At 48.4% G+C, this 15,587-nt stretch overlaps 1 protein-coding gene across 4 annotated transcripts in view; it reads left to right on the plus strand.

Moving 5' to 3' along the window:
* Nucleotides 1-6,419: 6,419 nt before the first annotated feature.
* APLP2 (amyloid beta precursor like protein 2) overlaps nucleotides 6,420-15,587 on the plus strand; it is a 75,705-nt gene continuing 66,537 nt past the window's right edge. For all 4 annotated transcript variants that reach the window (XM_070065594.1, XM_070065596.1, XM_070065607.1 and 1 more), the window contains exon 1: nucleotides 6,420-6,676. In XM_070065594.1, coding sequence (XP_069921695.1) covers nucleotides 6,578-6,676 — 99 coding nt within the window. In that variant the 5' untranslated portion in view covers nucleotides 6,420-6,577. The remainder of the gene's footprint in view (nucleotides 6,677-15,587) is intronic.

The raw sequence follows: 15,587 nt of genomic DNA on the forward strand, positions 1-15,587 counted from the left end.
CATTTGGGGAGTGTTTGAGGAGATGGTTATATATATACACATTGAAGCATTACACAATGTATAGATGTGTTACTTTTCATCACTATAATGAACCATCTGAGCAGGCTTCTCCTGAAAGGAAGAGGTTTATTTTACACATGGTTCTGGAGTTCTGGAGGTTCCCTGTGCAAGGCTGGGTAGCCTCATTGGTTGATCATCTGGTACAGGTGTTCTTGTTTGTAGGCTCCACAGGTGGCCCAGAGCATCAAATGACAAGGGAGCAGGTGTGTCTGCAGGGTCTCTTATGAAGCCACATGGATTGCATATGGGGTCTCCACGCTAAATGTCCAGTCGAATCCAATCGCCTTCTAAAGGCCCCATCTACAAACAATGTAAATAGATTAAGTTACCACTTTAGGGGCTGGCGCTGTGGCACACTGAGTTAAGCTGCTGTCTGCCACGCTGACATCCCCTGTGGCACTGATTCGAGTTCCGGCTGCTCCACTTCCAATCCAGCTCCCTGCAGATGGCTTGGGAAGGCACCAGAAGATGACCCAGGTTCTTGGGCCCCTTCACCTATATGGGAGACCCAGAAGAAGCTCCTGGCTCCAGAGTTCGGGGCCCGGCTCTGACCATTGTGGCCATTTAGGAAGTGAACCAGTGGATGGAAGATCTTTCTCCCTCTGTCTCTCCTCTCTCTTTACATCTCTGACTTTGAAGTAAAAAATATACATATATTTTAAGATTTATTTATTTATTTGAAAGCCAGAGTTACACAGAGAGGAGAGGCAGAGAGAGAGAGAGGTCCTCCATCCACTGGTTCACTCCCCAATTGGCTGCAATGGCCGAAGCTGTGCTGATCTGAAGCCAGGAGCCAGGAGCCTTTCCCGGGTCTCCCACATGGGTGCAGGGGCCCAAGGACATGGGCCATCTTCCACAGCTTTCCCAAACCATAGCAGAGAGCTGGATCGGAAGAGGAGCAGCCGGGACTAGAACCAGAGCCCATATGGGATGCCGGCACTCCAGGCCAGGGCATTAACCTGCTGCGCCACAGCGCCAGACCCAGTAAAAAAATACTTTTTAAAGAAGTTACCACCCTCTTAGTACTGTTAACATAATACCTTGGGGACCAAACTTTTAATATATGGGTCTTTAGGGGGCATTCAGCATCCAAATTAATACACAAAACATAGCAATACATGTAGCAAAATATCACATAGAACTACATAAACATGTACAATTTTTATGTATGAGTTAATACATACATAATTAATAAAGTTAAAAATGTTTTGGTGATTTAAAATTGTATTAACTTATTTTCATTTTATTTGAAAGGTAGATAGAGAAATAAGCAGAGAAAGAAAGAGAGATATCTTCAATGTACTGCTTTATTCCCCAAATGCTTATAACAACCAAGGCTGAGCTGGGCCAAAGCCAGGAGCCCGGAACTCTCTGTGGGTCTCTCAGAAGCATGGCAGGGACCCAAGTACTTGAGCCATCATCTGCTGCCTCCCAGGATGTGCACTTCAAGGAGGCTGGATATCACACGGTTTGCAGGCATCCCAAGTGGCAAGGCTCTAAGGAATTCTAGTGGACTACACAGTTCTCCTAGGAGAGCTGTAAAAAATACACACGGTTGTCGCATAGTGTATGTGGTAGCTACTATGTCACCTGGCAGATACCACAATCTGCCAGTGCTCAAGTGTCTGATAGAGGATGGTGTAGTATTCCCAAATAACCTACACACATCCTCTGTACGTGTCACATCTTCTCTAGGTTACTTACACTACGGAACACAACGTATATGCTATATAAATCGTTATTATACTGTTTTATTTAGGGAATAATGCCAAGAAGAAAATGTCTGTATACATGCATTATAGGCATAGTTTGTCTTTGATTTTTTTTTTCTTTCAATAATGTTTTGGCCCACAGTTGATTAAACCCAAGGATGCAGAACCGACAAATGTGGACAGCCAACTGTACTGATCCTCTTGGGTCCCTGTTGCCTTACAGATTTAGAATTTCTTTTTCTTTTTTTAAAAATATTTATTTTATTTATTACAAAGACAGAGTTACAGAAAGAGGTAGAGACAGAGAGAGAGGTCTTCCATTCACTGGTTCACTCCCCAAATGGCTGCAACGGCTGGAGCCAAGCCAATCTGAAGACAGGAGCCAGGAGCTTCTTCCGGGTCTCCCACGTGGGTGCAGGGGCCCAAGGACTTGGGCCATCTTCTACTGCTTTCCCGGGCCATAGCAGTGAGCTGGATCGAAGAGGAGCAGCTGGGACTAGAACTGGTGCCCATGTGGGATGCTGGTGCTTCAGGCCAGGACTTTAACCCACTGCGCCACAGCATCAACCCCCTAGAATTTCTGAGGTTGGGGCTTAAGAATTTGCTTTACAAAAAATAAACTTCCTTGTTGCTTCTGAAAAGCATCTTGATTTGGGAGCAATTATCCTTACCCAGTTTTCCCCATCCCCAAATAGGTCTTAGATAAATGAATATCATATGAGCGAGAGGATATAGCTTGTGTTAGTGTACACTGAGGAATATAAACTTTGCTTTTTTTCCCAACAGAGAAATGCGCATTTTTTACAAAAGATTTTTTTTATTTGAAAGGCATAGTGACAACGAGGTTAGTGTGTATGTGTGTGTGTGTGAGAGAGAGAGGGGAGGGGGGCTCCCATTTGCTAGTTTACTTCCCAAAGGCTGGGGCTGGGCCAAGCCAAGGCCAGAAGTCTGAAACTCCATCCAGGTCTCCCACATAGTTGATAGGGGCCCAAGCACTCGGGCCCTCTTCCACTGCTTTCCCAGGCACATTACCAGGGAGCTGCATCAGAAGCAGAAGATCTGGGACTTGAATCAAACCCGTGCTCAGCTATGAGCTGCCAACATCTCAGATAGTGGTCCAACCCGCAGCACCACATGGTGGCCCCAGGGCCTTCTACTTCTGTGTACACAAGATTAAAAAAAAAAAAAAAGGCATATCACTCTCAACCTTGGTCACTGACATGAGCACAATTGGCCTTAAAAAGTTATCGAGAATTGCAAAGTATGTTTTTGACAGTGTCATTTAATAAATAGAGAGTTCTAGAACACTGAAGAATGGGGCAATTCAATCTTATTGGTGATCCCATGGTGCCCTGAAAATGTAAGTAAAGTTCTTTGAAGATTTAATTGAAGAACCTCTAAAGCATTTTCCAAAATGCCCTTGTCCCATCCTATATTATATCTCGGTCTTTTTTTTTCATATATAGTTTTTTTTTTTATTTACTTATTTATTTGAAAGGCAGAGTTACAGAGAGAGAGAGAGAGAGAGAGAGAGAGAGAGAGAGAGGTCTTCCATCTGATGGTTCACTCCCCAATTGGCCACAACGGCCAAAGCTGCGCTGATCCAAAGCCAGGAGCCAGGAGCTTCTTCCAGGTCTCCCACGCTGGTGCAGGGGCCCAAGGACTTGGACCATCTTCTGTTTTCCCAGGCCACAGTAGAGAGCTGGATAGGAAGTGGAGCAGCCAAGACTCGAATCGGTGCCCATCTGGGATGCCGGCACTGCAGGTGGTGGTCTTACCCGCTATGCTACAGCGCTGGCCTCATATGTCAGTCTTGAACATGCAGTCCCCAAAGCAGGAAGATCCAGGCCAGTGCTCTGAACTGATAATTTCACCCATTTTTCTGTGAACACTGACATTCTAATAAATTGAGCATCCCCCAAGTTCAAGTTCCTGATATTGTGGGTGAGAAAACAGGCCTAAGAGGGCCTTTCACAAGGTTTTACACAGAACTGAAACTTATGCAGTCACTTGATCATTCTTTCATAAACACTGTACTTTAAGAAATAAAAAAGTATGCACTTATTTGAAAGGCAGAATGACAGAGAGGGAGAGACAGAGATCTTCCATCTGCTGATTCACTCCCCTTATGGCCACAATGGCCATGGTTGGGCCAGGCTAATGCCAGGAGCCTGGAACTCCATCCGGGTCTCCTATGTGGGTAGCAGGGGCACAAGCAGTTGGTCATTTTTCCACTGCTTTCTCAGGCACATTAGCAGGGAGCTGGATTGAAAGCGGAGTGGCAGTGGGACTGGAATTGGTGTGCATACGGAATGCCGGCTTTGCAAAAGGCAGCTTATTCCACTGCACCACAATACTGTACTCAACAACTCCCACTTTGTAACAGGTTGCTTTACCTGCCTTCTGCTCCTGTATTTACGATTCTTCATGCTTTTCCTTGTGGAACAGTCATATTTCACAGAATCCCAGAAACTGGTAGACCAAGACAGATTTTTAACATCACTCTTGACAAAGAAAAACAACAACAAAGAGCGCGCGGGGGGGGGGGGGGGGCGGCGCCATGGCTCACTTGGTTAATCCTCCACCTGCGGCACCGGCAGCCCCTATGGGGGCCGGTTCTAGTCCCGGTTGCTCCTCTTCCAGTCCAGCTCTCTGCTGTGGCCCGGGAAGGCAGTGGAGGATGGCCCAAGTGCTTGGGCCCTGCACCCCATGGGAGACCTGGAGGAAGCGCCTGGCTGCTGGCTTCGGATTGGCGCAGCGCTGGCCTTGGCAGCCATTTGGGGGGTGAACCAGTGGAAGGAAGACCTTTCTCTCTGTCTCTCTTTCACTGTCTAACACTGCCTGTGCAAAAAAAAAAAAAAAAAAAAGAGTCCAAGGGGTGAAGAAACTTTCTCTTTATTACACAGCTGTTAACAGACCTTCAGTGACAGGAATTCCTCTGTCCCAGTTCTGGAGGTTGTGCAGGGTGTTCATTGGGTTCTGAGCTTACCTGGAAGGAACAGACTGAAAGAAAGGTGGGGAGAGTGGGGAGGGAGCAAGATTTCTGGTGTCTTTTTTTGGTAAGGGCACTAGTCCCACCATGAGACTCCCCATCTAGATCTAATCACACCCCAAAGGCTCATTCACAAATACCATCACACTGGTGTTGAGGATTTCAACAGAGGGATCTGAGGGCTAGGGGGACAAAATCCAGCCCCTAGCAAGAGCCAGATTTATGGCAGTTCCAGACCGGAACCAGCACCCGGGATAACTGGGTTCAGTAACACTGGCTATTCATATACTGAGGTCACCACTCCCACCCAAGTCTCGCCAGTGGCCCAAGAGAGGTACGATGAGGGTGCTTCAGCGAGTTTGCAGAAACAGGAAACTCAAAGATAAATTTATTTTGGAACACATTTGTTTTTGAAACGCATGCATACTGTTTTCATGATTTGCATTTTCCACGAACTTTTTGAAGGCCCCTGGTAACTAGGGGAGCTAAAGTCGCAGCGGGAAGCAGCCCTCTGAGCATCCAGTTGAGCAGAGAAAGAGTGAACAGGCTTCCAGCCGGCAGACATCAGAGAGGATCCCGCAGGCGCGGGAACAGGAGGGCAGGGCTCCCTAACGAAAGGGAAAGGCGCCGGTTGTCTTTGGGGACTGGGGCAGAGGCAGTTTAGCAACAGGGAACTGGGCACGCAGGGAGCCGCGCAGAACAAAGCCGCAAAGTCCAGGCTCTGTCCGCTTTGTGGATGGTTGTCTGCCTTTCTGTGAGTTTCCTGGGAGTGGGGACCCCGCTCTACATTGAAATACTTGAAGCTAAGGGGACTTGGTCCAGGTCTCCGCAGGAGGTGGTACATAAATCACAGAGCACTTAGAGGACACAAAGCCAGCAGAGCCCTCGCGGTGCCGGTCGTGAAATGGGCCAGTAGAAGGCTTTCCCAGGGAAATGGAAACGCCGTGGAGGACGAAGGCAGAGGAGAGCAGGTCTCCTGCCAGCGACGCGAACAAGAAAGCAACATCTTTTCTTAGACCCCGCAAGGAAGCGGGCCTGGTCTCTGAGGTCGGCGTGGTCCCCAAGGGTCTGGGGCGCCCCTGGGAAAGCAGGGCAGGGATGAGGCCTAAGGACCAGGGGTCGCGGCCGCTGTCTGAGGCGGGGTGGGGGGGTGGCAGCAGCGCGCGCGCGCTAAGGGCGCGCCCTGCACCGGGGCTCGCGGGTGGAGGCGGGCTGCCTTGCTGAGTCCTTCCCCGCGCCTTGCGGGGCGGCCTTCGGCACCCCAGGACTCCCGACGATTCATCCCGTTCGTGCCAAAACCCATTTCCAGAACCAAAGAGGGCGGTACCCGCAGGAATCTAAAAAATACCCCGCAGGGGCGGGGGATCACGGCAGAGCAGCGAGCTCTCAGCGGGAGGCTGCAGGCCGCCCCGGCAGCGCAGCGCGATCCAGGCGCGCAGGGTGCCCAAGGCCCGAGGGAGTCCCACCCCCGCCGAGTTGCGGCCCCCGACCCACCCCGCGCACACCCGCGCGCCTCCCGGCCACAGGGTCTACACGGGGGCGGGGAGAGCAGGCTGGGGGCGGGGCCTGGCGCGGGCTGTTCCGTGCCTTGATTGGGTGTGGGCGCAACAGGGGGCGGTGCCTTGGGAGGTTCCGAGGGCCGCCATTGGGCGCTGCGGGAGAGGGCGTGGTCTGTTGAAGTCAGTTCCGGTCGGGGTAAAACCCCCGGGGCGGCGGCGAACGGGGCTCAGATGCTTCTGGGTCGCGGTGGCTCGAGCAGTGTGGTCCGTGCGTTTCAGCTTGAGAGCCTAGAGCCGGAGCACCCGGACGAGGGATGGCGGCCACCGCGACCGCCGCGGCCACGGGCAGGCTCCTCATCCTGCTGTTGCTCGGGCTCACGGCGCCCGCCGCGGCGTTAGCCGGCTATATCGAGGTAGGGACCGGGCGAGCGCCCAAGCGCCGTGTCGCGCTCCCGGGCTGCGCGGCCTTGGGGGCGGGCGGCGGGGCTGGGGGCGCGGCGCGGGGGTTCGGCGCTGCGGCGGGGCTGGCGCGTCCTCCCCCGCCCGCCCCTGCTTGGCGCAGTACTTAGCGCTGGAGGTCGGGCCGCCGCCGCCGCCGCAGAGGCCAAATGAAAGGCGTCGGGGCTGCGGGGGGCGGCGGGCCGCCCCAGCCCCCTTGCCGCGGCGCCGCCACGTCCTCCGGGGGACCCCCGCGTCGTGCCGCCGCCCGCCCAGCCCTCCCCCGGGACGGTGCGAGCGCCTCCCGTGCGTCCTGCCGGCCCCGCCGCTGCCGGGGGCCCTGCTCGGCTCGGACCTCGGTGCGGGGGGCGGCAGGCGCGCAGACCCCGCTCGCTTGCCTGGTGCGGCGGCGGGCGCAGGCTCGGCCGAGCAGGTGCCCTTGCCCGTGGGGACGCGGCTCCGGGGAGCGGGGTGCCGGCTGCTCCGCTCCGGGTGCTGGCATCGGGCCGCGGCGGGCACGCTGAATCCAGCTCTTCGCCCGAGTGGAGGAAAGTCGGGAAGACCCCTCTGAGGCGGGGGGTGCCCACTGCCCGCTTTTTCGGGGGTTTCGGCCCAGAGGGCGAAGGTACCCGTGAATCCGTTGTAGAAACTCCTCCACGTCGTACTTTCGGGGCGTCAAGATCTCGGTGGTCGGGCCCCGGGGGTAACCCCGCGCGCAGCTTTGTGCGGCCCCGGGGCGCTTGGCGGGAGCTGAGGCGGCTGGGAGAGACGAGAGGGGCCGGGGTCGCCCTGCCGCCCTGTGGGGCCCCGTCTGTCGCTGGGGGATCGTGGGGCTTTCTTTTTACGCCCCTCTCGGAAGAGCGCTTGAGCCGTGGCACCGGAATGTGTGTTTCTGCCGTAAATTCTTATCCCCGTCGCCGCTTTACAAACTACAATTGGTTTTCTGCGTTATTTAGCTCACTGAGAGAGGGAGGGAGACCCGAGACTGGATTTGACTAAAAAGGCATTGAGAGAGGTTACTAATAATAATTAAAAAAATAAAAATACAAAACAATCCGAAGAATGCATTCGCTTCCACAGGAGGTTGCATTCATTTCCACGGCTAAAATAGATCTACACAAGGAAAGAGAAAAATTCTGAGGAAGCAGCCGAAAACCTCGTATTCATCCTGCTTGGAGCTCTGTGCAGACTCTGGGAGAGGAGGAAAAAAAAAAAAGGAGCTAAGCCTTCCGTAGGAATTGTTTATACACACAGGCTCTTAAATTATGGTTTTAGTCTGCACACCAGGGTTGAGCCGTCCATCTGTGATCCCCAGTAAGATGTCGCCTGAGAACGGGCTGGGGGAGTGGGCCGGGAGGAGGGGAACACGGGTTTTCTGTGGAGGACGGGGCTTCCGTGGGCCGAGGTGTCAGAGCCTGGCTGCAGATCCTTGTGGAATGGGTCCCTGCAGGCCCCGGCGAATTCCGGAGAAAGGGTTCCCAGCTGTCAACAGTGTTTAATCAGCACGCCAACTCTGCGGGAGAAGCCAGGACCAGAATTAGATGCGGACTGGATCTGATTGTTAGCCGGAACACTGTTCCGTTGGAAAGGGGAACAGAAAGTAGGAATGGACCGTTTCTGCGAGGTGGATGTTAAATGCTGTTGTGGTAACTCCTGTTCTTTGTCAGTGTATTTTTTTTTTCCTACACCTAATAAAATTCTCTTTCAGGCGGGCTTTCTTTTTATCAAGCTGTCAGAATTTTATTCACAGGTGCAGAATTTGACTTTAGTTTATCTGCCGTCAGACGATTGCGGCAGAAGCCTTAATTTAGACAAGAATGGCCTGAATCAGGATGTCTGTGGATAGGCCCTGATTGAGATTAGCCAAAGGGATTCTGGCCAAATCCCTGATCAAGTTGCTTGGCACAGGGTTATTGATTGGCGAATTTTTAGTGTTGCTTGGTGTTGACTGAGTTAATCTCTTGCACCTGTTCAGAAGAACAAGGCCCACCTCTGTTGGTGGGGTCACTTCCTCTCTGGAACCCGAGATAAGTTCTCAGTGTGTGCGTGCTGCGTCTGAGAATCAGGACGGCGCAGATTTGCGTGGAATCCCTGGACCCTGTCAATGGATGCTTGCGAATCTGAGAGCCAGAACTTGAGTTCATTCGGCCACATTTGAAAGTAAGCGGATCACTTGGGTGCCAATTTTCAGGACACTGGAACCCACATTAAAATACGACAACCAAGGCGCAGGAGAGAAGGCTTTGTGTGGTCCTTCTAGAAGGCAGGGTGGGAGTTTCTGACTATTTTCGGGAGATCCATTGGTGGTGCATCTGTTAAGGAATCCATCGTTATTTCTTCTTAACTGCTAAAAACCCTCGATTTCATAAACAGTGACTCATTTTCTCAATTCCTTCTTTTGGGGAGGGCACTGGCTGCATTTGCATTCGAAGCTGGACTGTGCCTTAAGTCTAGTCACATGTGGCCATTGAGTTTGCAGTGTGGCTGAGAGATGAATTTTTCATCTTACGTGTTTTTAATTGAGTTTACATCTAAAAATTGATCCAGCAATTAGAAATCTTTTAACTATAAGCAACTTGGTTTTGTGACTCTCCCGTTTTAACTGCACATTTTATGAAATCTAAATGCGGATCAAGTATTTCCTCTGAAAATTTAGCTTCTGAATTGAGATGTACCGTTAGCGTGAAATACACATCAGCTTTTGATGAGTTTGTGTATTTGTAATGTGGTGACTTTTGTATTGATTCCATTGAAATGACAGTATTTCAGACATTAGGCTAAGTAGGTTGTGCTAAAATCAATTTCATCTATTTTTTTAAGGGTGGCTACGAGAAAATTTAATACCAGGTGTGTGGCTTACATTCTGTTTCAGTTGGATAGTGCTGATTTAAAGGCTTGCTTTAAGTTGATTGTGCATATGTTTTTATTAGCACAAGTTTTGACTATTATGTTTCCTAATAAAGTCTTACATGAAGTTGATCTAGCATGATCTTGTTGGGACAATTTTGAGTATGTTAATTTTTTGTTACTTTATTCAATTAAATTTTTTTGTCTTGAAATAACTTCAAGCTTAAAAACCACAAGCATTGTAAAGACGACTCTTGTACCCTTTACCCAGAGTCAGCGATTGTTAACAGCTCCCCTACTCAGCTTGCTTTATCATGTATTCTGTTATCATTATTGTGGGGTTTTTTTGCTGAAGTACTTGAGAGTTAGTGGGGGACTTCCTCCCCTTTATCCCGAGTAAACTCAAGAGTGTGTTTCCTAGGAACCCAAGGTATTCTCTCACAAAATCTCAGACAGTTGTCACCTTAAAGAAATTTAACACTGACACAACGCTTGAATTAAATCTGTATTCCAGTTTGTCAGATGACTACTTAGTGTATTTTATGTTATTTGAAAATGTGATTTTTTTTTAAAACCAAAGAGTTTATTGGCGGTAGTACACGATAGGTTAACTTTTTTCCCAAATATGATTCTTATCTGATGTTGTTTGGATTTTGGAGAAGCATAAGACAACTTACCAAAATTCTTTGTTCTTTACCTTTACTGAATTCTGAGGCTTTTGTATATTTTATGTATATAAAAGGTGGCACGTATTATTTTATGTATATAGGTGGCACATATTCTTTGTGAAAAGTTAAAAAAAAAAGTGCAAATAAACAATAAGAAATGGATCATCCCCTGAAATCGTATTCTCTAGGGAAGTGTCCCTGTAGGCATTTTGGTCGTATATGTGAGTTTTATTAAAAGAGCAAATACTGCACGCTGAAGCTGGTGTGTAGCAGTTATGGTTTTGAATTGTCCTACAAGGAACCACTGAAAGAAGATAATATGTTCTGCGTGACAGGAAGTAGGAGTCAATCTTTGTACCGAAATTGTAGTTGCTATGGAGGGGCTAGTAGAGAGAATTCTAAATTGCCTGTAATTCAATTTTGATGCGTTGTTTTTTTAGTGAGATAAACTAGATTACCTTGGAGTTTAATTAAATTTAGTATATTGTACCTTGATTTATGGCCTATGATGGAAAGTGGATCATGAGGTGCATTCAGATAGAAATGGATTCCAGTCCTTTGTATCAAGTACAACTGAGTATTACTTTTGCTAAGGTGATTTTTCTTATGTGAGCATCATGCAGTCTTTTTTTAAAAGTCATTTTAAACATAGTGTAATCTATGTTTTGAAATATGAAGATTGGAAAACTCGCCGACGTTTCATTTGTTACTCATCCTCGTATGTGTTGAACCCCTGTTCCATATGTAGTAGATCCTAACAATGCATTAGTAAAAGCAGATGTGGCAAGTGCTTTTCACTGCACAGAACATGCTTGCTTTGAACTTCCAGGCCCCACCCTGGACATTCTCATTGAGTACATCTGGGATGCTCAGTATTGAAAGCTCCCCAGGTGATCTGGTGTGCAGATAGGAAAACACCACACTCATTTGGTAGGTTATGTGCACACGCCTCCAGCAGTCTGGTGGAGTGACGGTTCCTATTCCCGCCTGAAAAGGGAGGGGTTGGAGGGCACACAGCTTGACCAGAGAGTGACTCTGTCCATCCGTTCCTAAGTCATCTACGCTTTATTTCCTCTCTGCCACAGTGTTTTATGTTTCCCTTTTGGTTGAAGATTTCTTTCTTCATTTTTCTTTTTTTTTTTTTTTTTTTGACAGAGAGACAAAGGTCTTCCTTTTTCCGTTGGTTCACCCCCTAAATGGCTGCTGTAGCCGGCGCCAATCCGAAGCCAGGAGCCAGGTGCTTCCTCCTGGTCTCCCATGCAGGTGCAGGGCCCAAGCACTTGGGCCATCCTCCACTGCCTTCCCAGGCCACAGCAGAGAGCTGGACTGGAAGAGGAGCAACCCGGATTAGAACCAGGGGTGCCAGTGCCGCAGGCGGAGGATTAGCCAAGTGAGCCGCGGCGCCGGCCCATTTTTCATTTTTAAAGCTTTATTTATTTGATAGGCAGAGTTACAGAGAGAAGGGGGGAGAGGGAGAGGGAGAGAGAGAGAGAGAGAAAAAGCGAATGAGCGCTTCCATCTGCTGGTTCACTCCTCAGATGGCCACAATGGCAGGAACTGGGCTAGGTTGAAGCCAGGAGCCCCATCTGGGTCTCTCACATGGCTGACAGGAGCCCAAGCTCTTGCTTCCTCAAGTGCATTAGCAGGGAGCTGAATTGGAAGTGCAGCAGCTGGGACTCAAACCGACACTCATTGGGTGCTGGTGTTGCAGGCAATGGCTGGCCCCGTGTCTGCCTATCTTTACCACTACCCAAAACCTGATAGGAATCTTTTCTTTAAAAGGAACTAATTTCACACAGGTTACAGTATATCATGATCCAGTAAGATACCAAAATGTTAAGTGACTCTTTGAAGGATTTAATTACAGAGGACCTTGCCTATTTATTTTTCATTAAAAAAAAAAAAAAAACTTATGCCTTCTATATAATGTGCAAGCTCGCTCTCTCTCTGGTAGTTAGTTGTTTCATCCTTGCCAGAATACAGAACAGATAAGAAATTAGGAGGCAGGCGGGTGTTTGGAAGAGAAAGGCTGCTGGCTCCCGATTCGCAGTCACCGGCTCGTGAGCGTGTGCCTGGGATGAGGCTGTGGTCAGTTAGAAAAGCTGCCGGTGTGTGAGCCGGGTACCTGTAAGCGTGAGTTCTGCAGCTCACCACAGCCTTTCCCGGGCTGCCTCTCCCGTGGTCGCAGAGGACACGGTCTACTCTGACAGTGCGCACAGGAAGAAGAAACCGTTCTCAGAGGCCACGCACAAGATTCCTGGTGCTCACTGGACGAACTGTCAGATGCTGAAGCCTCAGCAGGGGTGACGGTTCCACCGGGAAAGGCTTAGACTCCTCGGGACCTGCGTTCTGCAGCTGGGCCTGTCTGGGAAGTGGTGGCTGTGAGTGTTAGTAACTACCCAGGGTGTACTACAGAGCTGTTCTTGTCGGAAGTCGATAGCTGAGCTGGCTGAAAGAGGAAGAGGTGACCCTTCCTACCTGAGTCACCTGTGGTGAAATGGAGATGATGGAGAAAGCTCTCTCACCGTGTGTGTGAGAGTGTGTGAGGTACTGGTACTTCATTTTGGAGGGATGACACCATCTGGAACAGAATGGCTGGAAGGGAGGAAAATAGGAAGTTTGCCATGACACATGGCAAACATGGATACAGTAATGGAGATATGCAGCCCCGGCAAGAAGATGGGGGATTTAATCGTGGTAAAGAACATGAATATTTTCGAAACCGTCATGTTGTTTAATGATGGGGATTCAAGAAACATGTCCGTAGGCAGTTTTGTCTGGATGGACATCCTAGAATGTGCTTAGACAGCGTGGACTAGGTGATGCAGTTGCATGGCACTGCTGTTGTGTATGTGATCTGTAGCTGGCCTGAACATCCTTACCAGTGCTGGCTGTATTTCTGTTCTGTGTCTGGTGGGCTGAACAGATGACTTGGCGGGGCTGAAGTGGGGCTTTGCCTGATGAGATGGGCTGTCCGGACCCTCTTTTGTTTTACCGCCTTTAATCGCATTTGCAACACAGTGTAGCTAAATATGTAAAACACAACACCCACTACCCCTTTTTATGCCATCTTCACACTTCTCATGTTTGCTTTACCCTTAAAAACACACATACCACAGACCCAAGATATTACAAATAAAGGCCTCATTTACATGTTCTAGAAGTAATGATTATCTTGAGTTGGGAATTTGGCATTCTCATTTGTAATGTTCATGAAACTTGCTCAGGCTCTTTCTAGATTTGAAATAGATATTTACCATAGGCAGTGTTGTTTGAGCATATGTGGATACTTTAAAAAGTTTATGAAAAACAATTTAAAAATTTGGTGAAAAAAAATTATGAAATCCACACCTATGAAGGTCTGTAGAAAGTCATGGGAAATGTGTACTATGAAAAAGCTGCACAGATTACAAGGTTTTTTGAACTAAAACCAGTTTATCTTTAAGGTTCATTTTCCCACAAACTTCTAGAATACCCTCATATCATGTTGATATTAGAAGGTGTATATGGGAGCTAAAATTGGAAAACTTTGGTGTGAATACAGAGTGTTGATTACTAGAGGCTGGGAGGGGTGGAGTAATAAAAAGTTCGGCAAAAAAATAAAATAGGGGAAGCTGGGTGTGGTTCATTAATTGTGATAAATACTAGTAAGAGATGTTAGGGAATGGGAGGAGAGTATGTATTACTGTCTCACACTTTTGTAGATTTAAAACTTCTGAAAATAGAATGTTATTAATAAAAGGCAAATATTTGAACTGACATTAAGGATAACCCTATACTCAGGGAGATACTAAGCACCCTTGCTGCCCTTCCTAACATTGAAAACTCTTGCTTGAGCCTTAAAAAAATTTTTTTGAGCTTTTTAAAATTTAAAAGTACATAAAAGGAAATAGCTCAGTGTATTTCCATAAATCCACACTTGTGTGACCACCAAGGCTAAGATCTAGAACATCGCCGGCATTTGCCTTCTCTCCCCCAGGAGTAACTGTTACCCTGACGTTTATGCTAACCACTTCTTGCCCTTTTTTTGTCGGTCTGCTGCCTAAATATTTGCTCCTGAGCACAACATAGGCTTTCAGCTTTGTCCGCATGGTGTCCTTCAGTGCGTATTAGTATGTATTTGGTGCTGACTAAGTATGTTTCTGAGAGCCATGTGTGTTAAGTGCAGTTGTGGTTCATTCATTTTCTTTGCCGTATGGTGTTCCATTGTATGAATAAACCAGTTTGTTAGTGGTTATTTGAGCTGTGCCCAGTTTGAGGTTATTCAGATAATGGTGTTCTTGGCTGTGGCTTACCTTTTCACTCTCAGTGATGTCTTTTGAAGATGTTCTTGATTTAAATGTCTATTCTTTTCTTTTTTTTCCTTTGTTTAAAGAAAAAACGCTCGGTGCTTTTTGTGTCCTGTTTGAGAAGTCCTTTCCTACCCCGAGGACATAAAGCTATCCTCTGCATGTCTTATTAGGAGCTGCATTGCTTTCCTTTTCACATTTAGAACTGTAGTTCACGTGGAACTGGTTTTTGTGAAGAGTAGGAGACTTTTAAGATTTATTTATTCCGAAAGAGTTAGAGAGAGAGAGGGAGAGGGATCTTCCATTCACTGGTTCAGTCTCCAGATGGCCACGATGGCCGGCACTGGGCCAGGCTAAAGCCAGGACCTGGGAGCTTCATCTAGGTCTCCCATGCGGGTGCAGGGGCCCAGATACTTGGGCCATCCTCCACTGCCTTTCCCAGGCCCTTAGCAGGGAGTTGGATTGGAAGTGGAGCAGCTGGGACACAAACTGGCGCCCATTTGGGATGCTGGTGTTGCAGGAGGCAGCTTTACCTTCTGTGCCACAGTGCTGTCCAGGAGTCTTTGTTCCTGTTTTTTTTTCCATATGGGGATCCAGCGGCACCGTTTACTGCCCAGGCTGTCCTTTCCCTCTGTTCTACTCAGCCGCTTTTGTGAATCACGTATCGCTATGCGGTGGATCTGTGTCTGGCCTCTCTATTGCATTGATCTTCATACTTAAAAGACAGAGTGACAGAGACAGACAGACAGACAGACGTATATATCCATTTTCCATCTGCTGGTTCACTCCCCAAATGTCTGCAACAGGTGGGGCCGGGCCTGAAATGCATCTGGGTCTCTCACATGCGTAGCAGGGACAGACGTATTTGAGCCATCGGTTTCTGCCTCCTAGGTGCATTCTTGGGAAGCTGGATTGGAGGCGTTTGGACATGGGTTGCAGGTGTCCCACGTGGTGGTCTAACCTGTTGTGCCTCAATTCTTGCTCCAACCACTGGGCTTTTTTAAATAAGGTTTTAAATAAGGTGTTTAAATAAGGTTAGTAGAACAAGCTATTCTACTTTGGTTGTTTTGTTGTTTTGAATA

Source organism: Oryctolagus cuniculus, chromosome 1, assembly GCF_964237555.1.
Source record: "Oryctolagus cuniculus chromosome 1, mOryCun1.1, whole genome shotgun sequence".
Classification (NCBI taxonomy): Eukaryota; Metazoa; Chordata; class Mammalia; order Lagomorpha; family Leporidae; genus Oryctolagus; species Oryctolagus cuniculus.